The 24,567-nt window shown below is 57.0% G+C and overlaps 1 protein-coding gene across 1 annotated transcript in view; it reads left to right on the plus strand.

Moving 5' to 3' along the window:
• Nucleotides 1-11,721: 11,721 nt before the first annotated feature.
• DOC2B (double C2 domain beta) overlaps nucleotides 11,722-24,567 on the plus strand; it is a 32,139-nt gene continuing 19,293 nt past the window's right edge. The window contains exons 1-3 of the mRNA XM_049636727.1: nucleotides 11,722-12,094; nucleotides 20,497-20,576; nucleotides 22,669-22,743. Of these exons, the coding sequence (XP_049492684.1) occupies nucleotides 11,722-12,094; nucleotides 20,497-20,576; nucleotides 22,669-22,743 (528 nt within the window). The remainder of the gene's footprint in view (nucleotides 12,095-20,496; nucleotides 20,577-22,668; nucleotides 22,744-24,567) is intronic.

Consider the following 24,567-nt stretch of genomic DNA (forward strand, 5'->3'; position numbering starts at 1 on the left):
CTCCTCAACCAGGGAGGTCCTGTGGTTGTCTTGGCTGTCCTCAGTCCCCATGGGGGCAGCTGGGACGAAGGGGCCCCTCAGCCTGTCCCCCAGGCTCCCAGACGCCCTGGGTGCTGGCAGACAGTTGGCAAAAGGGCCTCAGACAGCCTCCCTGATTTACCAGGCTCTCCACGTCTCCCTGCTGATGGATGACCTGTGCTTTTCCTCTCTCCTCTCTCTAAATGCTGCTGTCTCCAAGGCCGCCCGCCCAGAGTGGGAGGGCACGCAGGCAGGGAGGAGCTGGGCCGGCTGGCTGGCGGGGCCTCTGCTGGTCTTCCTGCCTCCTTCCACTCAGCTGCCCTGCCTGGAACCCCAAGGTGTCGCCCACAGGCAGATCTGGGCCCATTCGGCCAGGGCCACCTATGTGCTCAGACCCCTCCCTTCAGCCACTGTGAACTCCACCAGCCAGGGGCCAGGCACAGTGCTAGGTGCCTGCCTACAAGGAGCTCCCTGACAATAAACAACAGGACCGGACCACAGAGGCTTTGGTAGAGGCTCTCTAGGAGACCGTCTTGAGCCAAGATCTAAAAGGTGAGAATGAGCCCCCCATGAAGTGATTTGGTGCAAAGATATTTTGGAAGAGGAACTGGCTAGTGCAAATGTCTTGAGGCAAACCCACACTCAATGTCAGCGGGCCTGTTCAGCAGAGGGTAGGATGAAGGAAACTAAATGGATTTCTCCTCAAGACTAAGTGCCCTCTGCCAAGGCCCTGTGGGAGGGGGTCAAGGTATATTCACCATCAGGGCCACCAGAACCCAGGCAGGGCCAAGGGAAGAGCCTCAGGAAAACTCCACTGGCTTAATGGGTGGGCTTCGAGCCCTGAGCCCGAGGCTGGGCCTAAAGGGACCCCAGGTAGGGGTGCTCGGGTGGCTCAGTCGGTTAGGCATCCGCCTCTTGATTTCAGCTCAGGTCATGACCTCACACTTCATGGGATTGAGCCCTGTGTCAGGCTCGGCACTGGGAGCATAGAGCCTGCTTGGGATTCTCAGTCTCTTTCTCTGCCTCTCTCTCTAAATAAATAAATAAATAAACTTAAGGAGAAGAAAAAAAAAAAGCAAAGTAATATGAATGAATGAATGAATGACCCAGATGGCAGGAGAGGGGAGACCCATGCTCCCAGCCCCTCAGGCAAGGGGAAGTGCAGAGCCTCAAGCCCTGTCCCTGACTCAAAGTTACTGTATGACCTTGGACGGGTCAGGTTAACCGCTCAGGCCCTCAGATTCCCTGTTAGTAAAGACGTGCCGTGCTTGTGGAAGTCCTACCTGCCCCCCAGCTTTAGAACCCTGGGAACATGATTGATTCCCAGGCCCCACTCTGGGCCTGCAGCCTGGGCTCCCTAAGGGTGGGTCCTGAGACTCTCCCAGAGGGTTCCAAGTCACATCAATCAACACCCCCACACCTCGAGGACCACAAAGATGGAGCCGTCCCCTCCAGCTCCTCAAGAAATTCAACACCGCTGGGGAGACCGACTCTTAAACCCAAATCACGCGATGTGTGATAAGCCCGGTAACATGTCACAGGCACGGCCACAAGGGGGTATCGTGGAAAGAACACCTGCGTCGGCTTCAGGGATGAACAACACCTGAGCAGGGCATTGAAGGCAGCATAGGAGCGTGCCGAGTGATCAGGGAGGGGTGAGGGCAGCGGGCAGAGGCACGGCAGCCCCGCCGATGGGTATGTTTGGGCGCCAGACCATGCAGCGGGAGAGGCGCTGGGCGAGCCGGAAGAAGCACTTCATTGTCCCAGACTCTGGCTCTACATACATGTGCCGTGAAGTGCTCCCCACACTTGCCCAGAAGCAGGCAGAACTGGCGGGTCAGCAGCATCCAGGGGCAGTGTGACACTCAGCAGGGCATCCACCCCTGTAGGGCCCCCCTGCACACCCCAAGCTCCAGCCGACTCAACCACAAACAGTTGTGCAAACAGCCACACTCTCCCACAGCGACGACGTTAGTGCAGACCGGGCCTCCTGCGAAGACAAACTTCTGCTTCCTCCACCCCCTTTGCTGAACTCTTTCTCAGCCTTGGGTTTCAGGGACCCAGCGGGTGGGGGCAGGGGAGGCGGGGCGGCCGCTGCCGACCCCACTCCCCCACTCAGACCCTGGGTTCTCTGGGTGTGCCCTAAGGCCTGCCCTACAGTAGTGCAGGCCTCAGGGCAGTTGTCCCACGAAAGGGGAGGATGGACCCAGAGCTGGTAGATACCATATGGAGGATGTGAAACAAACCTCATTCTGACTCGAGACCCCCCCCTAACACGTGCAAAGAGCTGGGTTATCTTCAGCTTAAATATGTGTGGCAAATTTGGCCTGTCGATGGGTGTTGTAACTGTTCACAGCCCGGGGTGACAGGGCTGAACACATAGGGGCTGGTGATGGTCAAGGGCATGGATTCTGGAGCCAAACCAGCCTGGGCTCAACTGTTGGTCCTGCCTCTTTTTAGCTGTGAGACCTTGGGCAATTGACTTAACCTCATATGCTTAATGAGAAGTATTTTATTGTAGTAATTATATGTTTATTTCGATGCACAGTAGAGAAATGTAACCAGCACATCAATTTCCATCACAGACACTGTTGTGAGGACAAAGCACGGCTGAATATTTAAAGCACTTTTTAAGCAAATTGATTTTTTTAATGTTTATTTATTTTGAGAGAGAGATCGTGTTCACAAGTATGGGAGGGGCGGGGTGGGGGGCGGGGAGAGAGAATCCCAAGCAGGCTCCACACTGTCATCCTAGAGCCTGACTCAGGGCTCAGTCCCACAACCTGTGAGATCAGGACCTGAGCTGAAACCGAGAGTCGGACTCTTAACTGACTGAGCCACCCAGGTGCCCCGAAGCAAGTTGGTGTTTAAAGAAAAATGTAAACAACGCAGGCCCTAGCTGAGAAGCTGCCTCACAGGTGACAGAGCTTAGGGAACGCCAGTTTAGGGGACCGCTTGGCTCTGCGTGGGACTCTCACAGGGCACCAAGGGTTTTCAAACTGTTCTTCAGACCCGGAGACCCCAGAAGGCTGGGACAGGTGGAGATGCATGGCCTGTCAGGTGACAGAGTAGTCAGGAGCAGCAGGGGAGCGTGGAGGATGCTACCGTGTCCTGTGAGAACAGGACCAGCGCCCCCGCCTCTGGTGTCTGATCCCTGGGCTGCACGTGTGATTTAGGAACTGACGTGGCCACAGGGCATGGCAGGGCCCAGGGTGTGGCCATGGGGGAGTGTGGCGGAAATGAAGCCGCCGGGAAGGTGGTTGGTCGTCGAGGGGTCCAGGACTGGGTCCATTGTGTTGCCAGGCAAGGGCATCGGGAGCCATCAGAATGATGAGGGAGGGCAGTGTGTGTATCAGTGGAGGCTGGGATGCAGCCTGTTGGCAGGAGCCTCAGAAGGATTTGGGGGACTCCACTGCCAAGGGATGGAAGAGGGCGGTGAAATGGTTGGGGAGGCCCGGTCATCCGAAGTCTTGTTTAGAGAAAAGCAAGAATCTTTGAGACACAGGGACAGGGCTGAGAGGGAAGCCAGCAGTGGGAGGGAGCCTGGGGCTAGGGAAGCTCAGAGATGCTTGAGCACCCAGGCCCCAGGCTGATGGGGACAGTCCCGCTGGTGAGTTAGGCGGTACTCAGCCAAGGCCTCAGGAGCCGAGGCCTCTGCCCAGAAGAGCCCCTTCCCCCCACCCCCTGCCCCGGAAGTCACAGTGCCCTCCTGTGGCGAGTCTTGCCTCGGTTGGTCCTGGTGCCAGCTCCAGGCTCCCACCGTCCGGCCATGGAGCCAGGATCAGGATTTGTCTCAGGGGATGGAGACACAGGCAGTGATGTTTTCAATAATTATAATTGGTTTATTGAGGTGTAATTGACATATATTCACGTAGGGGTACAATGTCATGATTTGCTATTTGTATATATTGTGAGATGATCACCACAGGAAATCTAGTTAACATATAGTTAGAATTTTTTTTCAAAAAGAAAAAGGATTTTTTTTCTTGTGATGAGAACTTTTAAGATCTCTCTTAGCATCATTATTTTTTAATGGTGCCATTAAAAAAAAGTTTACATTGTGGGCTTATTTTTTTCCTACCTTTTTTGTTGTGGTAAAATATACGCAACATCAAGCTTACCATTTTCACCATTGTTAAGTGTATGATCGGTGGCTTAAGTATATATTCACAGTGTTGTAACTATTTCTAGAACTGTTTCGTCTTCCCAAAGAGAAGCTCCATACTCATTAAATAATAACCCCCGAGCCTCTGGTAACTTCTATCTACTTTCTGTCTCTAATTCACCTATTTCAGGCCGATTTTTTTTTTTGGGGGGGGGCGGGGAATTAGTAATGCATGTAGGTAGCAAAAATGCACAGAGCAGAAAAGTTTCCCTGCCCCCCAGTTCCCTTCCCAGATGAACTATTTTATCAATTTCTTTGCTCTTTCGGGGGTATCTTAGGCATATATGAAAATATACATGTGTTATATATCCTTTTATTTGCATGCTGTTTATGCCTCTTTTTATTTAACCATACTTCTGAGATGTAAAGTTTTCTAGCACATCAGAATATCAATATAGCTCCCATATCAGTGTGCACACAGCTGCCCTGTCCTTCTTGATGGCTGTACATTATCCCACCATATGGGGGACCCATTCTGCATTCAACCTACCCTGCTATTGATGGAAACTGTTCAATTCTGGGGACACCTGTGTGGTTCAGTCAGTTAAGCATCTCTTTTTTTAATTTTTAATATTTATTTAGTTTGAAGGAGAGAGAGACAGAGCATGAGCAGGTAGAGGGGCAGAGAGGGAGGGAGACACAGAATCGGAAACAGGCTCCAGGCTCCGAGCTGTCAGCACAGAGCCCAACGCGGGGCTGGAACTCAAGAGCCATGAGATCAGGACCTGAGCCAGACGGAGTCGGAGGCTTAACAGACGGAGCCACCCAGGCACCCCAAGCATCTGACTCTTGATCTCAGCTCAGGTCACCATCTCACAGTTCGAGCCCCATGTCGGGCTCTGCACAGACAGTGCAGAGCCTGCTTGGAGTCTCTCTCCCTCTCTGCCCCTCCCCCCCTCGTCCCACTCATTCTCTCTCTTTCTCAAAATGTGTAAATAAACTTTTTAAACGTTAAAGAAAAAACTCTTCAATTTTCAATTTGCTCCATTTATCTGTTGACAACACACACCCACCCTTCATAGCAAAGGTTCGACAGTAAAAGCCGGAAGAAGAAATTAAATACAATGAGATGCCCTCTCTCACCAGTCAGACCAACAAAAACTCGAGTCTGGCAACACCGAGTGTTGATGCGGATGCAGGGGAAGCAGAACTCTCACACACAGCGGGTGGAAACGGAGATGGCCACTTTGCACTACTTGGTCAAGCCAGGGATACGTATGTGCTTCTGCCCAGCAATTCCCTCTCCAGGAAACGGTTAACGACACTGTCACAGGTGGGCCAGGAGACAGGAATAGCCACCATGACAGGTGTAGAGTAATAGCAAAGCATGGGATTCCACCTAAATGTCCAGCGATAAGAAAACAGAGAAACAAGTTGTGGTGTGTTCACAGAGTGGAATATTGCACTGTGATGAAAATTAAGTATAGACAGCCACATGCATCGGCAGGACTAAATCTCACAAACAATGGCACGTGATAAAATCAGTTGAATGAGGATACGTACCATATGATCCATTTATATGAAGTTTTTAAAAATTTTTTAATGTTTATTTTTGAGAGAGAGCGAGTGGGGGAGGGGCAGAGAGCGAGGTAACACAGAATCCGAAGCAGGCTCCAGGCTTTGAGCTGTCAGCACAGAGCCCGATGCGGGGCTCGAACTCACAGACCATGAGATCACGACCTGAGCTGAAGTCAGACGCTTAACCGACTCAGCCACCCAGGCGCCCCTGAAGTTTTAAAACATGTAAAACAATACCACGTATTGTTTACGGATGCATATGTCTTTAGTAAAGGTTAAAATGCGTGCATGGGGCGATGATTATCGAATTCCAGATAGTGACTGCCTCTGGAGAGAGCAGCAGGATCGAGGAGGACTATCGGGGCATTTCAAATGCATCTGTAATTTTTTTTTAATGTTCATTTATTTTCGAGGGAGAGAGAGAGACAGAGTGAGGACAAGCAAGGGAAGGGCAGAGAGAGAGGGGAGACACAGAATCCGAAGCAGGCTCCAGGCTTTGAGCTGTCAGCACAGAGCCCGACCCGGGGCTTGAACTCACAGACCTTGAGATCATGACCTGAGCCGAAGTCCGACGCTTAACCAACTGAGCCGTCCGGGTGCCCCTATAATTTTTGTTTTGATTGTGCTAATTCTATTTTAGCTTCTTTTTTTTAAATTTTTTTTTTCAACGTTTATTTTTATTTTTGGGACAGAGACAGAGCATGAACGGGGGAGGGACAGAGAGAGAGGGAGACACAGAATCGGAAACAGGCTCCAGGCTCCGAGCCATCAGCCCAGAGCCCGACGCGGGGCTCGAACTCACGGACCGTGAGATCGTGACCTGGCTGAAGTCGGATGCTTTAACCGACTGCGCCACCCAGGCGCCCCTATTTTAGCTTCTTTGAGGAGCCTGTAATGTTTCGCTTGTAAGCTGGCTGGTAGTTCGGGCAGTCTTTACATTATCCTCCAGGCCTTTTTCGTACAACTGAAATATTTCATACATTTTAAAAGTAGAATGAGTTAAAATTGGAAGCCACCATTTGCACTGTTAATACCTTTTGGATCGCATCATTAATATAAAGCTGTTTGAGGGAACATTTGTGGCTGTTGACCTGGGTTTCAAAATTGCCAGTTAGGGCTCCTGCCCATTCTAACCCACTATAATGCTGAGATAGCCACCCCCCCCCCCCCCCGTCCTAAAGACATTCAGACAAGACCCTGGGCTCCAGCGACCCCCAGGCCTCTGGGGGCAGGGTGGTGAGGGCACTGCCTTGTCTTCAGGCTATACCCCTTTTCCTCCCGCAGGTCATTTCCGGAGCAACCCCTGAGGATTCAGCGTTATCCTTTGCTGGCATCTGATCTCCTCCCACAGGCAGCATGATCCCAGACTAAGCCCCTCCTGGCAGGTGAGCTCTCACTAGGTCTGGTTGCCATCCGTCCGGTCCGTCCGGCAGCCCAGGCCACACCCTGCAGGGAGGGAACGTGTGAGTGCGAGTCCTGGCCCGGCCCCTTGTGACCTTGGACCAGGCCCTCCATTTCCACCAGCCTGTTTGCTCACATGGGACGCGAAGCGGGCGGGGGAGGGGCTCACAGATCTGTGGTCCGCACACCACTGCACAGGTGTCCCAGAAGGGGAAGACGATGACCGTCTCTGAGCCACTTAGCCCGTCACGACAGCTCCAGGAGCGTTTGACGTCTGCAAAACAACGTCACCAGGTGTCAGCTTTTCCTCACGGTAGACCTAGTCCTAGTAAATGTACTGTGACCAGTGTCATGTGTTTATGAGAATGGGCATAATAAATTATCACGTCAAGTTCGCCCCTCGGCAGCCACAGGCTACAACCGCTAACACTTCCAGTGACTCGTTTCCTCGGACTTCTACCAGGCTTCCTGAGCCAAGGCCACTGTGTGGGGCAAGGAGGAGGCAGCGATGGGCCGGAGTGGATGGCTCCCACGTCCCTTCCCGATCTGCCCTCTATCCCTGGAATCTAAAGAAAAGGGGGGCTTCATTCATCACCAGGCGCCCTGCAGCACGTAGCACGGGGCCTGTCACAGAGTGGGTGCTCAATAGATACTTGGTAAACAGTGGATTCTCAGGAGCCCCTGGAAGGCCTCTCCATCAACCAGCCACTGTGCTTAGAAGTCCTCCATCAGCCCCTCCTCTGGGTAAAAAATTCCTATGAATATAGAGAAGGTTCTTTTAGCACAACCTTCTCCTCCTCCAGTAATCAGAGGAGAGTGGCAATTGGGGGTACACGTTAGGCCAGGCCAGGGAGGGCCCTTCCTTCCAGGCCACGTGGATACCAGCCAGAGATGCCAACCAAGGACATGTGGCCGAGTGCCGAGTCATTTCCTCTAAAATGCCCATCGCCTGCTGGAAGGAAAGGCTTTAACTGGTCATTCTCAGCCAGGAAAGAAGCCCCAGTGCCCAAAGTGGTGTGTGTGGGACTTTGCCAAAGCACTCTAGAAATTCCAACACCCACCCCCGCCTGGGTGTTGCACAGTGAACAGCGTGGAGGTAGCAAACCAGGTTGAGAATCACTGTATTAAACCTTAGCACCTTCTCACCCAGCGATTCCCACAAAAATAACTGTGAATAAAAATAATCCAGGGGCGCTGGTTAAGATGCAGCCTGAGTCTTCACGTACATGCGTATCTGAGTCAGGGGGTGTGAGATAGGGGCCTGGAATCTGCGTTATTAAGATGCATCCTGCCGGTACAGATGGCTGGGCCATCCTTCGAGGAACCCGCTTCTACTTCATCGCACAGGGGCCTTTGGGGGGAGAGGGGGTGCTCAGAAGCCTGTTGGGAGAAGCAGGTGGAGAGGAAGCGTGGGCCCAGGATTCCTGAGAGCTGTGACCAAGGGCAGACGGTCCCACTTAACTTTGCTAAGGGCCGGTCCAGCTGCCACCATGGAAGGCAACATGATTGATGGGGCCTGGACATGTCCAGCCGCCTCAAGATCCCCATTCGTGCCAGCCAGCAAGTACATTCGCCTCTGCCTGCACCTCCCCCCATAGCCTCACCTGGTCCTGCAGCAGACAGGAAGAGGGCGGCCAACTGCACGTCACTGGCAGAGAAACTGAGGCAGGCACAGGGCATATGGAGATGGTTTGCACCAGGAAGGCAGGGGCAAAAGAATTACGGCGGACTGAGTGCCTGTTGCGTGCCATCCATCCCCATCAGCATTTCTCACACACTTGCTCGTGGCCTCCCCCACTCCACCACTGAGGGGCCTAAGTTAAGCAACTTGACCAAAGTCAGACACAGTTAGGGGCCAGGAGACACTGGCTTTTGAGTCCAAATTTGCCTGACTCCCCAGCCCATACTCTTTGTAGAAAAATGGTCACCTGCCCAGATAACACCAATTCTGTCCCTCCAGGGGGACCCTGCCCCTTCTCGGTGGGGCTCATAGCTGGATGAACTCAGACCGTGGAGTGGCTCTCCACTCTGCCACCTGCCAGAGGCTGGTCCCACACACTCCTCCCCTTTCTCCAGCGGGCATCCCGGGGTTCCCCAACTCAGTGCTTTGGAGGCTGGGCCTTCCACCCCACTTCTTCCAGACTCTCCAAGAGCCAGCACCTGCAGGGCCAAAAGCTGTGAGCTGATCCTCCAAAAAGCCACACCCACAGAAGGTCAAGAGGCCAGAGGGAGAGGTCAGCCCCCTTCTGTCCCCACTCCCAGTGAACACAGGGGTATACCTTTGATGTCAAAAGGGCACAGGGTCAGGGGTCAGGATATCCACTCTCATTCCCAGACCCTTGACTTCCTGAAGCCTCAGTTTCCCCGGATGTAAACAGAGGACAATACTCTCTTGCTCCTCAAGTGAAGGACTTATGAAATGATGGCTCAGTGTCTGTACTTTAATACCCGTATCATTACATAATCACTTTGTGATGCAGCTACCTCTGGCATAGAAGTCACTCTGTGCCTATTTAAGAACTAATTCCCTTAAGCATTCCCAGAAATGAGAAACCCACTGTGTTAGGCTTCCAGGCTTTCCTGGCCTTCCCTTGGCCTCTGATTCTTGGAAGGTTGACTTTTTTCTCCTACCGGGTTCCCAGATCATCCTTAGGGAGCCCCCAGGCTGGTTCATTCCTATTGTAACCACTGAGGCTTGGCCACCTCTCCCCGCCCCCGCCCCCGTAACTCTGGGAAACGAGGTTTTACCTGTGTTTCCAGCTCTGCTCGGACCCTTCAAGCTTCATAGGGGTGGAGAGGAAGAGGCAGAGGAGGGGGTGCGTGGAAGCTTCAAAAAAGTCAGAACACCTGGGTTCTACTCCCAGCTCTGCTACAAGCCAGCAGTCACTGTGGGTAAGTCATTGTGCCTGAGCTTTAATCTCCTCACCTGAACATGGTAACAGTATGCCCTGTCTACACCATGGGGTAATGTAAGGGATCAAAGCGATGGCAGCTGGAAACGGTCTTGATATAGTCATGCCGACTATCACCACCCAGTGCAGAACTTACCACAAAACAGCATATGGTTCTCCATCATTTCTCACCAGTGAGTCTTGTCTCTCAAGGGAAGGGAGAAGAGAAAGCCAACCCTGTCGAGCACCTCTGATCTGTCATGTTCTATGCTGGAAGGGGCCTCCCCATAATGCTGTGAGGTTGGAATTAGCCCCATTTCCCAGATGAGGAAACTGAGGTTCAAAAAGTTCAGATGATCCATCAGGATGTAGCAGCTGGATGTGATGAGAAAGAGCCTCCTCTCTCTTCTCTCTGTTCCCCCCACCTCTTTCAGTGGGTTATGGTGGAGGGAGGGACACAGGCTTGGGGCTCTCCTCATTCAGACTCATGGAGGGGACCCAGTCAAGAAGATAAGCATTTCTGATATGTCAGAAGCCAGGCAGTAAACAGGATTCTGTCCAGGCCCAGGGCTCTCTGGAGACACACCTGTATAAGCAGCAGCCATTCCCAACAGAGCTCTGTCCCCGGAAAGTTCTGGGCTGGGCTGCCGAGATTTGTTTGGTTATCTGACCATGTGGGAGGCTTGAGCAGGTGGGCAGGCCACGCCCTGCCTCCCCACTTCTGCCTCATCCATCATCATGGGGCAGGTGTCTTCTGCCCAGGCCATGTCTGCCCTCCCCCCTCGGGACCAGTCTGTGGTCAAGGTTCTCACCCATCCTATCCCCATGGGGAGAGCGGGGCGAGTTCCTCAAACTACTCACTAACCAAGTGAGGGACTGACTCCGGGTTACGGAGAGTGTGTGCTTGTATGTGACCCGAGAGGAATTGTGAACAGCAATGACCTTGGGCCACTGAGGATGTACGTGCCCTACCAGCGTGTGAGCAACACACGTTGCTCACACACATTCCTAGGAGCGTGGCTGTGTGTCCTGCTAGATGGGGGTGGAGGGGGATGCCCGGAGTCCCGTGATCACTTCTCTGGGTGTGTCTGTGTGTGTCCTGTTAGGCAGGTGTGTATCGGGGGGTGAACGGCACCCGCAACCAACTCTGTGTGGGTACATAACGTTTGCGGATGTGTCCTGCAGGTGTGAGCCAGCGGACGCTTCTGCCAAGCGTCTGCACACGCTTCTGTGTGCTTAGAGTGACTTGGCACCCCCGCGTGTGTCCTGTGGGAGGGAACGGAACCCCACAAGGGCTGGGACAAGCGGGAACGTGCGAGTGTGCGTCCTGCGGCTCCCTGCTCAGCCTCCCGGCGGTCCTGCCCGTGTGCGCGAGTGGAAGGCGCCCGGGGCCCGCGGGTGTGCGCGCGCCGGTGCCAGTGCGAGTGAGTGCGGCGCCGTTCGCTCGCTCCGCTCCGCGCCCGCCCGCGCAGCCCGCACACTCACACTGCTTGGTTGCTGCCGGGTGACGCGGGCTGGGCCCGCCCCCCGCCTGCCGGCCCCTGGCACTCACTCGCCGGCCGCCGCCGAGCAGGCAGCAGCCGCGTCAGGGCCGTCCGGGGGGCGCCGCCGGCGATGCCCGCAGCCCTCGCCGCGCCCCGCCGGGCCTGCTGAGCCGCCCCCCACCCCCCGGGCCGGGGCCGCGCCGGGCCGGGCCGGGCCGCGCCCGGGCGGGGCCGCGCTGCCTGCATGACCCTCCGGCGGCGCGGGGAGAAGGCGACCATCAGCATCCAGGAGCATATGGCCATCGACGTGTGCCCCGGCCCCATCCGGCCCATCAAGCAGATCTCCGACTACTTCCCCCGCTTCCCGCGGGGCCTGCCCCCGGACGCTGGGCCCCGCGCCGCTGCGCCCCCGGACGCCCCCGCACGCCCCGCCGCGGCCAGCGCGGGCCGCCGCAGCCCCTCCGACGGCGCCCGCGACGACGACGAGGATGTCGACCAGCTCTTCGGAGCCTACGGCGCCAGCCCGGGCCCTAGCCCCGGCCCCAGCCCGGCTCGGCCGCCCGCCAAGCCGCCCGAGGACGAGCCGGACGCCGACGGCTACGAATCCGACGACTGCAGTAAGTTTCCAACTCGCCGACTTCCCGCCCCCTCCCCCGGCCCGGCCTCTCGCTCGCTCCCCGACCTCGCGGGTGCCCCGGCCCCCTGCGGTCTCCCCTTCGCCGGCATCCACCCCCCGCCGGTGGCGGCCCCTCGCCCGCTCCGTGCGCTCTCCGCGCGCCCTACAGAGGCAGCCCCGAACCCCTCCCTGACCCGCACTGGAGAGGTGGGAAGTTTGGGGGCGCCCCCTGGGGGTGTCCCATTTCCGGGGCCCGGTTCTCGGAGCCCGCGCCGCGCCCCCTCTCGGCCCGCTGGCGGGGAGCTCCGGCGCGGGCGGCGGCTTTTCTTCCGGGGAAGGGCGGAGCTGCGCCCCGGGGAGACACCAGTTGCTGCCTGCCGCGCGGTCCTCCCCGCTTGGGAACCCGTTGCGGGGCCGGCCCCGCAGCCGAGGGGCCGGGCTGGGGCGGGAGGTGGAGGGGCCCGGGGCCGGGCCGGCCTCCCGAGTGGGCCCGGCGGCCCGCAGAGCGCGGCGGCTTCGCTGGCGCCCGGGCCGAGCACCAAAGGACCGCGGGGCCGCTTGTCCTTTGGAAAAACCTTGGCGGTTCTTCCTCCTGTGTCCGTGGACCCCGCCGCGGAGCTCTCCCGGGCCGCCGACCTTCGCCCACCTGTTACGCCCGCTTTCCACCGCCAGGAAGGGTCACCCAGCACGCGCCTCCTCCTCCCGGGGCTGAGCCTCGAGCCCCAGGGAGTGGGCAAGCGCGGGGGTCCCCGGCCGAGGCCCGGCCGGCGGGAGCTCCTCGCCTTTCCCGTCTCTGACGGTGCCTGCCGCGCCCGACCCGGGACCTTAGGGGAAACCGAGGTGGAAGAGGTCGCCGCCTGGTTCGGAAGGGGTTGGCACGAGACCGGGGTGGGGCTGGGGGGCAGCGCTGCTCGCTAGGGTCCCCAGCCGAGCTGTAGCCCCAGTCGCGTCACTGTGAGACCTGACACACCAGCCCTGCCAGGGATGTGGACCTTTCCAAGCAGGGGTCGCTCGCAGGCTTCGCCAAGGCCCGCTCAGCTGAGTCCCCCCACAACCGCGTGCTGCGCCCGCGAAGGTGGCTGCGCCTGGTTTGGGTGCTCACAAGGGCCTAGGGCCGGCGGCCTGGAGTTTCTCCAAGCATAAAATGTGCCTCTGGAAGCTGAATGTGGAGGTCGTCAGCACCACTGGGGGAGGTGGCCCACCGCTCATTGTCCTACCTAGGGAGGCCCTGGAGGAGAGAGCTGGAGGAGGCCCCACCTCCATCCTCCAAGGGGAGGAAAGTGCTAGGTACTTTCAGTGGGCCTGGACCGCAGCACTCTGGTCGGAACCTGGTGTATTGAGGCCTTGCTGTGGGGCATGGACGTGGGAAGCAGTCCTCTCCACCCCCCCCTTCCCTGCCAGCTTGGGGAAATTGGGTCGTGGGAGTTGATTGTCCTCGGGGCTGTGCCCTGGATCTGCCCCACCCTCAGCTCCTGGCACCCTGGGCAAATCGCAACCCCTTACTTGCCATGCATCTGGGAAGGACCTAACTGGGACCCAAGTCACCCCTTTGGATGCCATGAATCCAAAGCCACCTCCAGAAGAAGGGTTAGGGAACCTGTTGCCCTTCCAACATCTTTCCTGCTGTGCCAAGGGAGTGAGCTGGCAGGGCAGGGCTTCCCCATGAACTTCAGGGAACCCTCCTGGTGCCACCAAGGGCCCTCTGGATGACAGACTGTTATGAGGTGAGAAATCTTGTCATTTTTTTGGGCTCTCCCTAAGCCCCCAGGCAAGGTGGCCCAAAAGTCCCAAACTCAGGCCAGCTGCCTCATCTCCAGTCCATCAACTCAGCAGCCTGTCACTGAGCACTGTCCCAGCAGCAGAGAGTGGGGCAAAGGGAAACAGGATGGGGTCATGGGAACCAGGGAGCTCACGTGTCCCAGCAGGGGACAGACTCAGTTGAGGTGGGCAATGCGAGGCCATCCTGAACACAGCCTTGCCAGCCTGAACTGTGGGCTGGCCACACCCATGACACCAGGCAGTCTGTTGAAAAGAGCTAAGGAGGAGGGCATATGGCTGAGCCACAGCCAGCTTGGGCCCCCTTGTCCCCTTCCAGGAGCAGCCCACCCCAGACTTGGATCCCATCAGTGGCCGAGCAAACATCCTAGGCATGGGAACACAGAAAACTCGGCTCCTTCCTGTGGTGGGACCAGGCTGGGGGTGGAATCGCTCTTCAGCAGATACCCCAGGCCGAGGCCCTCTCTCAGCCCTACCAGCCAGATCCCTAGAATAAGCCTAAGTGATTCAAGCCAGATGGTTCATTAGGGCTTTAGCCAGGGTTATGCTATTTGCTGCCCTAATTATTGGATTATCTCTGTTCTAACAAAAAGAAATTAGGGCGGTTGCTCTGTTGTCCAAGGCTGAGAATGAAGTGCTGTGTATTTATTCAGCCTTTCCCCCTCTTCTCTTTAAAGCCCATCCTTTATTAAGGCACCTCCAGGCACAAGCACAAAATTCACATGTTCCAAACTGATCTAATAGGGGGCGATGGTGGGGAGAAAACGCAGTGCACGTTGGAGTTACAATCGCCCTTCCTCCCACGGTCCGAGGTGTGGCCTGGCCAAGCTGGGCTGGGCTGCCTGCTGCCCTGGAGAAGGGCCCCGGGCCCCGCCCTCTGCATGTGCTTCTCCCCTGCCGACGCCCTCCCACCCACTCTCCACCTGGGAGACCCAGGCCCGTCTTCAAAACTATAAAGACTAGAATGTCCAGGTTGCAAGTAACAGCAAACTCAAAGTGCCTTAAACAGTGAGGACAGTTGAGATCGTGGGACCCGCAGGTAGGTTTACGCAGTGTCCCATCAGCAACCTTGGAGGTGATGGTTCTGCCCCCCTTTCCACTCAGCCATGCTCTTCTCTTCGTAGGCTGACCTCCCTCCCGGTGCAAGGCGGCCGCTTCAGGTCCAGGTGTCACATGTAACAAGAAGATCCTAAATTTGACAAGGGCGAGTTTCCTTGCCCGTATCTCGGTTCGAGGATGAGGACAGCTCTCCCAGAGTCCCCAGGAGACCTGTCCTTCTGTCTCATTGGCCAGAATTGCAGCACATGCCCGTGCTCACACCTGCCCCTGCATGATTCGCCCTGGTCTGGGTCAGGAGCGATGCCCCTGGAGGCCTGGAGCGAGGATGCAGTGGAGGAATCGCTGTCCCGAAGGCCCTCAGCTGGCAGTGTTTCCTGGTCCCTGCTGGCTGTGACTCCCCTTCCTTTGAGCCCAGTCATGTCCTGCTCGCACCATATTTCTATGGATTCAACGTTACAAGACCAACTGTACGGCCGGCACTGTGCTGAGATTCACGAATGCCCGAGACACAATCTCTGACATGAGGGATTTCACGGAAACCGAGATGCACAAGTAGCCCCGCAGTGACAACAGGGAGGCAGGAACCCGAACGAGAAACGCTAGCATGCACAGAGTTTACCCACAGAGAAGGCTCTGCTCTGAGGCTGGGAGAAGGGAAGAAGCAGGCTGGCAGAGTGGAAGGAGAAAAGAGAGATGCTCCTGGCATAGGGAGTGCCGTGTGCACAGGTAGAGAGGGGTAGGAAACACAGCCCGGCACAGGTGCCTGTCAAGTGGCTCAGGACAAGGTGGTCATATCACAGAGGGCCTTCAGTGCTACACCAATGAGGTTAAACTGAGTCCAGGAGGCAGTGGTGAACCTTTGAATAATTTAAAGCAGGAGAATGATTAGACTTATAAAGGTCCTAAAGTTCTAATCCTCTGCCCCAGAGCTGCTGGGAAACAGAGACTACGGCTCATTCTTCTTTCTACTTCCTGAAGTTCTTGGCTCAGTGCCTCAGTTTTCCCAACTAGGAAATGCTTTCAACTCGGGCTTGACCATTTTTCTGTGGTTCTTGCAATAGGTTTTTTTTTTTTAATTTATTTATTTTTGAGAGACAGAGTGCACGCAGGGGAGGGGCAGAGAGAGAGAGGAGACAGATCCAAAGTAGGCTCCAGGCTCCGAGCCGTCAGCACAGAGCCTGACATGGGGCTCTAACCCACAAACCGTGAAATCATGACCTGAGCCAAAGTCAGACGCTCAACTGACTGAGCCACCAGGTGCCCCTTGCCATAGTTTTTTAAAACTATTTGAGAGGCTGACATTTTTCTTCAAAAAGAAAAAAAAAAAAGAACAACCAGGGCAGATTTCCTATCCCCAAGGGTGTACGGGTGAGGAAAGTCCAGGTGCAAACCAAGGTCAAAATGATGCTGTCAGTCTCCATCAGCAGAGCAAAGGGATGTTTGGCCTTAGAGGAACTGACAGGGGCTTGAGCCTGATTTTCTCTGAATTAGCCCCATTAAAGCTCTATAATTATCGACAGGCGGGTGACAACTCTCAAGGGCCCATTAGTGACCAACCCTCATTATTTTTCCAAGGATGTAAACTTTAGCCAGGACACGTGATTTGAGTGGGTGGAGGGCAGGACCCAGCGGCTCACACAGACGAGCACCTTCACCTGCCCTTAGGGCCCTCCTCACCTGCACCGTGAGCCGGCTCCTGGACGGTAGCCCAGCCCTCCCTCGTCCCCGAGAGCGACTTGGCTTTTCTCTCTCTGTTTCTCTGTTGCGTCCTCCTAAGGTTTCAGCCAAGCAAAGTGGCAGACAGAAAAATTGGGGGAAACCATTAGGCTTTAATTTTTTTTTTAACGTTTATTTTATTTTTGAGACAGAGAGACAGAGCATGAATGGGGGAGAGGCATAGAGAGAGGGAGACACAGAATCTGAGACAGGCTCCAGGCTCTGAGCTGTCAGCACAGAGTCCAACGCGGGGCTCGAACTCACGGACCGTGAGATCATGACCTGAGCCGAGGTCAGACGCTTAACCGACTGAGCCACCCAAGTGCCCCACCACTAGGTTTTAAGAAAGGAACTATCAGGATGGAAGTGAAGAGGCCTGGATTCTGCTTCCAATTCTGCTGTGCAACCCTGACCAGGTCACCTCCCCTCTCTGAGCCTCATTTCCCTGAATGGGAAATGAAGACTTTGGACGATAAGATCCCTGCCCAAGAGATCTCCACCACCAGCAAGTTTCTACCAATGGTGACCACGCTTCTATTTACAAACTATTCTTTTTTAAAAAAAACATTTATTTATTGTGAGAGAGAGAGAAAAAGAGTGCATGTGAGCAGGGGAGCGGCAGAGAGAGAGGGAGAGAGAACCCAAGCAGGCTTGACTCGGGGCTCAATCCCACAAACCCTGAGACCACGACCTGAGCCGAAATCAAGAGTCGGATGTTTAACCGACTGAGCCACCCAGGCGCCCCTAAAAACTATTATTTCTTTTTTTTTTTTTTTTTTTAAATTTTTTTTTCAACGTTTTTTATTTATTTTTGGGACAGAGAGAGACAGAGCATGAACGGGGGAGGGGCAGAGAGAGAGAGGGAGACACAGAATCGGAAACAGGCTCCAGGCTCCGAGCCATCAGCCCAGAGCCTGACGCGGGGCTCGAACTCACGGACCGCGAGATCGTGACCTGGCTGAAGTCGGACGCTTAACCGACTGCGCCACCCAGGCGCCCCTAAAAACTATTATTTCTTACAAAGCTTCCGTTGGAGTTCAAAAAAATTCATCAATCCTGCAGCCGTGGGGGAGGGGGGACCGCACTGGGTGCGCTGTTCCTTCCTGGGAATTGATAACAGGTGCTGGTTTCCCCGAGCAGCGTCAGCTGTCCCTAAACAGGGATGTCTGGAGAGCCGGTGAAAGGGGCTCTTCTCTTCTGGACCTAAGTTCCCCAGTGGGGAGCAGGTAGCCCCACCGTCTGGCTGGCTGTCCTTCTCTGAGAGTGGGCAACGGGCAGAGATCGTGGGGTGTGCATTTTAACACGTGGGCATCACACCCAATCCCCGCTCCCTTGAACAGCTGGAGAGCAAGTTGGTTGGAACGGACCGGCCATGTGGATTGAACATCTGCTCCCTGCCGGTGTCACCGGCATGGCTGAGGCAATGGTCCCTCCTCTCTGGAAGCTCATGTCTGGCGGGAGACTGGACCTGGGGAGGCCTGAACCAAACAGCAGACTGATTTCCTGTCACGTAGAGCCAACAGCGCTGGAGAATATTCTAAAAGCAGGGACCTGGAGAATCCGGGGCCCGTGGCTGTGTGCGCTGTTACAGGCGTGGTGATACGAACCTCGCTCACAGCACCCCCACCCGCCCAGCTGCACAGATGGGAGCCAGGATCCAGGCCGCAGCCAGGTACAGTTAGCGCTGAAGCACACGGACTCTACTGACGAAAGCCCCTTAGGCGCCACTCAAGCCCTGTTGACTCATAGTTTGGACACAATTCTAGTAAAGATTCTCCCCTGGTTTCGTGGAACAGACAGGGGACTATTGAAAAGGAGGGAGAGCTGTGTGTGCCACCAGAGGCAAGTATTCTAAGAGGAGTTTCAGGCTGATGGCCAAGGAGGAGGCAGAAAAACGAAGAAAACGGTATCTGTGACCATTTGTATATCCTGTCCACAAAGGCCGGGAGGGGAGTGATCCAGTTTGGAACGAGTTCATTCCAGAAGGCGTCTCGGAGGGGCAAGTACAGTTATCTAGAAAGATCGCCAAAATAGATCTGCTCTTTCTATAATTACATACTGAGCATTTCCGGTCCCCCAGGGGCTGCGTTAAGGCACAATGCTGTGAGGTGGGCTCTGTTGTGTCTCCATTTTGCACATGAGGAAACTGAGGCACAGAGAGGCAAGAAAAGCTATCTAAAGTCACACCGCAAAGAAGCACAGTACAGCCAGGACTTGAACCCAAGGTCCAGCGTCAGAGGGCGGGTCTCCTACCCCACGTGCGCCCCTCCCAGGCAAGGACAGAGACTGGGCTGGGTGCCTTGCCCTGTGTTAGGAGCTAGGGGGCAAGACAAATGCGACTCAGTGCCATCACCTCAAAATGAAGGGCAGCTGCACACGCATGGCCCTTAAGTTGCCCGTTTCTCTGCCAAGCCAAACTTAGCCATGCCCCGGCCCCTGCACGAGCCCAGGGGTCTGCAGGCATACGGTCCCTGTGGATCTACTCCACTCTGCCACCATAGTGCCAAAGCAGCCGTGGACAAGATGTGAAGAGATGAGCCTGGCTGGACTAGGCCAGTGGGCCATAGTTCGATCTAGAACCGTGTTGGGTGCCGCTGGCCGGAAGAACAGAGCCCCGCCCTCCCCCTAGCCTCACTCCACCCACTCAGCCCCCCGGACCCCGGTCGGCCTGTGGTTGGAATGCCTTTCTCCGAGCGCCACTGTGTACGGCCAACCCCTAATCATCTTATATGGCTCAGGTGAAGCATCACCTCCTCCAGGGAGCCTTCCCTGGTGGCCCCAGTTCACATCCTTAGACCCCTATTGCTCCTCGCTCACCAGACTCTGTTAGGGTAGATTCTTTCCATCTGTTTCTCCTATTAAGCTCCGCTTTCCTTGGGGCAGGAGCACCGCCTTATTGATACCCTCATCCCTAGAAACCAGCTTATCGTAATACTGTTTGGTAAAGAATGAATGAATGAATGAATAGCGTGCCAGTTGACTGGCCCGTGTCTGGGTTTCTAAAGACATCCTGTGAATTTGCATCTTACTGTCCAGAGACTCACCCCTGGAGGCCTGCTGCTCACCCACAACCCCCGCTTTCGTGCCAGGAGCCACGTCAACACGGGAGGCCACAGCTGCTGTGTGTGATTGTCCCCCAGGGTTGCAGCTGCACCCAATTATTGCCAAATGCTCTGCCCAGCCCTAGAGACTTGCCTGCTGCCTTTAAAAGGCTTGCAGCTCAGCAGCGCGAGGACTTAGGTGGCTCCTTACTCCTGCGCAGGGCCCCCCAGCGGACCAGAGAGACGGGGGAGCTGCGGCCCCAGGTGTTGCTGGGGAGTGAGGGGGGGGGGGGGGTCAGCCAGTCAGCCTGGCCGGGACCCACAGCCTCTCAAAGCCGTGTCTCCTCTGACTTCTCCCACAGTCCTCGTGACCCTTCACGAGTGAGAGAAACTGACGCACAGAGCCAAGACTGGCAGTTGCACGAGGACGGCAGGAGGACAGGAACCTTTAGCTGAGTGCCCTGTACCCTGGGCACACTGGGCCCAACGCCGGACCAGCCCCAGGCCCAGCACCACAGCACGGGGGTCTGGGCTGTGGGGCCTGCCACCTGGGTTTGACTCCTGGGCCGCTACTCGTGGTGACCGGGGCTGACGTAGCCTCACTGAACCTCGGCTCCTCTGTCCTCTGGAATGTGAGGAGGACATTGCTCGCTTCCTAGGGCTGGTGGGGCTAAGAGGCTGGGTGGAGAGATTGGATGCAGTAGGTTCTTGGTCGATGGCAGTCACTGTGGGCACCTGGTCCCACCACCCAGGGGTGGATGATGCTCCGCCACTGTGTGGCCAGTGTGTGACCCGAGCCCCCTGTCCGCAGCTGCCCTGGGCACGCTGGACTTCAGCCTGCTCTACGACCAGGAGAACAACGCCCTGCACTGCACCATCAGCAAGGCCAAGGTAGGCCCCCGCCGGCTCCCGCGGTCCCCGGGGTCTGGGGCCCTGGCTGGAGTTGGGGGGCGGGGGCGGCTGAGATCCAGAGGCCCATCCTCCCCACTGTTTCCTGACTGGGCCCTGTGGCACCTGCATCGTGGGTGCAGGGCAGGGAGGGAATTCTGGCCTAAGTCCTCTCCGCTGCCCCAGAAGGCCTTGCCGGGCCAGGCACTCAGGGAAGGAGTAGAACAAGGAAGCAGAAAGCGAATGAGAGAAGGAAGGCACAGGTTGGGGGCGGAGCTGGGGAGGGGCTGTGGAGGGAAGGAGGGGAAGCGGAGAGATGACAGGTATGTCCTGCTAGACCGAGAGGGTTTGAATTGGTTGCCTGTGGCCCCTGAAGTTCCCAACACCTGGGCAACCCGCGAGTGGGTGGGCACCCATGCCCTGCTCCAGGCAGGGGATTCATCTCCCGTGGGCTCAGCGCCCAGCCTTGCTCTCCGGTCTCTGGGTTGGGGCTGGGGGCGTCTCCCGCCTCCGGCTGGCAGGCATCAGCTCTCTTCTTAGCCATGCTGTTCCCTCCACCCCCCGCATCGATTCCTCTGGGAGGAAGGTGCCAAAGTTGATGTTCTCCCGCAAGGTAAGGGTGGTAGTACAGCCTAGTGGGACTCCCAGTAGAACCGTGGAGGGGCCTGGGCCCAGACCCCTCCCTCAGTCCCAGCCCGGGAGCTCCTCTGCCCCTCAGCACCTTCACCCGTGGCTCTGCCCACCCCGAGGGACAGGCTGCCTGTCTCAGCTGTCACCTGGCCTGAGCCAGCACCCTTGGACTGCCATGCAGGGGGAGTAGTGTCCACTTTGGGCCCGGGGCCCTGATTGGACACCTAGAAGCCCGCATGTGCCATCCTGGCCCCGACCCCCCTCGGGAGCTGCCCGGGCTGAGATGCAGGGGCTCCAGACCTGCCCTTAGGAAAGGAGCTGAGAACCTGGTGATCCACAGCCATGCCAACGTGGGGTGCCAGCCGCAGGGCCCGGGCAGGTCCCTTTCCCTCTCCTTCCACCCAGCTTCGTAGAGGTGGTCCGGGCTTGGGAACTGGGAGCAGGCACCTGCTGCCAGGCCACTCTGGTCAGAGCCACCTAGTCTCTTCTCCCTCCCAGACACCAGCCCCTCCTGTGCCGTGTGCCCTGCCTTCCCTACCAGGGGGGAGAGGGGTGATTGGAAGCCCTGACCTCCAATCTCAGCCCCCCTCCTCTCCAGCTCTCCAAGCCAAACCGGGGGGGGGGGGTGGGGGTGAGAGCCTCCATCCTCCTTGGAGGTGGGCCTGGTCGTGAACGGCCGTTCATCTGTGATGCCACGGGGTTGCGAGCTTAGCCCCACACAGGCCACGGCTGCCTCCCTCCATGCCCAGGTGCCACCGTGGAAGAAAAAAAATACAATTTCCAGAAACCAGAGCAGTCATGAGGTCTGCTAAGACCCTGTCTGCTTATGGTTCCATTGGTTCCCTGGCTGTGCACACTTGACTGAAGGCTCAAAGTTAGCGAGGGATGCCATCTTGTGGAAGGACCCTCCAGGGCCAGCCAGGACGTGTGGCCTCCTTGGATTCAGGCGGGCAGGGAGCGGTGGCAAATCTGGAGCAAAACTGAACCTGGTCTCCAGGACCCAGAACGTTTTCCCGTGGGAAAGAGGGAAGCCTATAGATGAGCAGATAGAGGGTCACGTGGGCAGAGGGTCAGTGAGGGAAGCCGTGGGTTCGGGGAGCAGGAGAAGAGGCATCCGGAAGAAGGAAGGGCCTCACCAAAGCAGGATAATGAGGCCCTCATTCAGAGAAGGGTGAGTCACCTGGCCTCCATGATCTGGAGGAGAGAAAAGCTGGTCTGACAAAGACTGCCCGTGACGCCTGCCCTGGGCCAGGACGTGTAGGGGGAGGGGCGATTGCTCTGGCGCTGAGCCATCCTCCCAGTTCTGAGGGCGTGGGCTCAGGGGTCTCTGCAAAGAGGGTGGTGAGGGGACCCAGCCAGGAGGCCTGGGCACGAGGGATGCCTGCCGACCCCGTGCCCGGAGGCCCTGGCTGCTCTGTGTCTCCAGCTCCCGCTTCACACCTTTGGCTGTACCCCCTCCACTCAGGGCCTGAAGCCGATGGACCACAACGGGCTGGCGGACCCCTACGTCAAGCTACATCTGCTGCCAGGAGCCAGTAAGGTGAGGGGGTCCACCCCAAGGCTGCCAGCCGGCTCCCCCTGCTGCGACAGGGGCCCACACTGGGCTTGGAGCACCCAGTGAGACGTAGAGCTCCCCTGCCCCCTCACAGCCCAAGCAAGTTGATGGGACCTCAGTCACTTCCCTCCACCCAGAGCCCCCAGTCAGCCCCACAGCTTCGTGGTGCACCTAGGAAAAGGGAACTCTTTCTGGAAAAGACTTGCTATTAAGCCCAAAGCTCAAGGTGACCCTCCGCACTAGATAAAAGGTCTAGACTTTCTTACGTCTTACAGTTCAGTGTCTTGTTCTTAATTTCACGGGAGAGAGGGTTAGATCATCTTTTCAGAGTTGGGTGTGGGACCCACAGACTTTTCAGGGGCAGGCTGTGTGGACCCCATTGCTGGGGGGGGGGGGTAGGTTGACAGGAGACTAGCTCTGCTTCTAAGAGGACACCAGCGGGAGGCTGGGGCACACGGGACACGGGGCACCAGAGCACGAGCAGCAGAGCCCGAGGGCTGGTGGTCTTGTCCTGGCCTCTGCTCTAAGAAACCAAGAGTTTGGAAAGGACTTCCTGGCGTTCAAGTGGCCTGCTAGGAAGAGACTGTGATGGAAATGCCCTCCGGGGGAGAGGGCTGCCCTCGCCCCTGACTCTCCCCAGGCCAACTAAGCAGGGAAGAGGCTGAAGAGCCATGGGCTGCTAGGGCCCGAGTTGGGTCTGAGGCCCAAACCCCCTACGCCAGCGTGTAAGGGCTGAGGCTCCCCACCAGTCCAGGAGGGCCACCTGGCAGAGGCGATTAGTCCCGATTCAGGAAAGCAGGGCTGCAGGGAAAACAGCAGTGGCCAACCACCTGTGCCTGGAGGCGCTGGGCCACCACTCCAGGCCTCAGTGTCCTCCTGTTACAGGTAGGCCCTTGTGACCAGGGGAATGTCCCCAACTCAGAAGTGCGATGGCTGTGAGTCCCTAGACTCACAGGAGCTAGAATCAGTGGTACCAGGAGGCTGAGTCGTAAGGACCTTCCCACACACACAGGAGCTCCCGCGTAGGGCAGTGTTTTATAAAAAGCCGTCGCCTGATCAAGAAGGCTCCTGAAAACCATGCTGAGAAAGAGGTATTATTATGCCCTATTTTGCAGTGGGAACTTGACGCTCCCAGGGGGCGAGTAACCTGCTGGGCTCCACAGAGCTTGGGCAAGGACAGCTGGGATTGGAGCCCGGGCCCGCCTGACCTCCTAGCCTGGCTGCGGTGGCCAACCTCAGGGGGAGCCCGTCGTGGGGCTGAGTCCCAGGTGGGCAGGACAGATAAGGAGTATAAAAGAACCAAGAGCTATGGGAAGCAGAGGGAGGAGTAGAGGCGATGGGGCAGCCCGGACCCGCCGCCCCACGGGCATTTTCTAGGAGATGGTGTTCCAGGTACAGGGAAGGGCCTGACCGAGGCAAGGAGGTGGGCGGGAGAGAAGCCGGCCCCGTCGCCAGGCTTCTCGGCAGCCCAGTGCCAGCACCTCCTGCAAAAACACAAGCTCGGGGCCTGGATGCCGGGAGCCCCCGTTTTAGTTTCCTAGGGCTGCCCTAGCCATTTGCCACCGACTTCCTCGCTTGCAGCACGCATTTCTTCTCCCCCAGGGCTGCAGCTCCCATGGGAGTGACACCCAGCGTGGCAGGGCTGCAGGAGAGGCCATTTCCACCCTTTTCCAGCAGCAAGAGGCTGCCCGCCCTCCATTCCTCCCTCCACCTCCCACACCGGCGTCCGCCTGTGACTTCTTCCCTCCTCGAGTGTTGTTCCCCCTGCCTCCCCCTGCCTCCCCCTGCCTCCCCCTGCCTCCCCCTGCC

Source organism: Panthera uncia, chromosome E1, assembly GCF_023721935.1.
Source record: "Panthera uncia isolate 11264 chromosome E1, Puncia_PCG_1.0, whole genome shotgun sequence".
Lineage (NCBI taxonomy): Eukaryota > Metazoa > Chordata > Mammalia > Carnivora > Felidae > Panthera > Panthera uncia.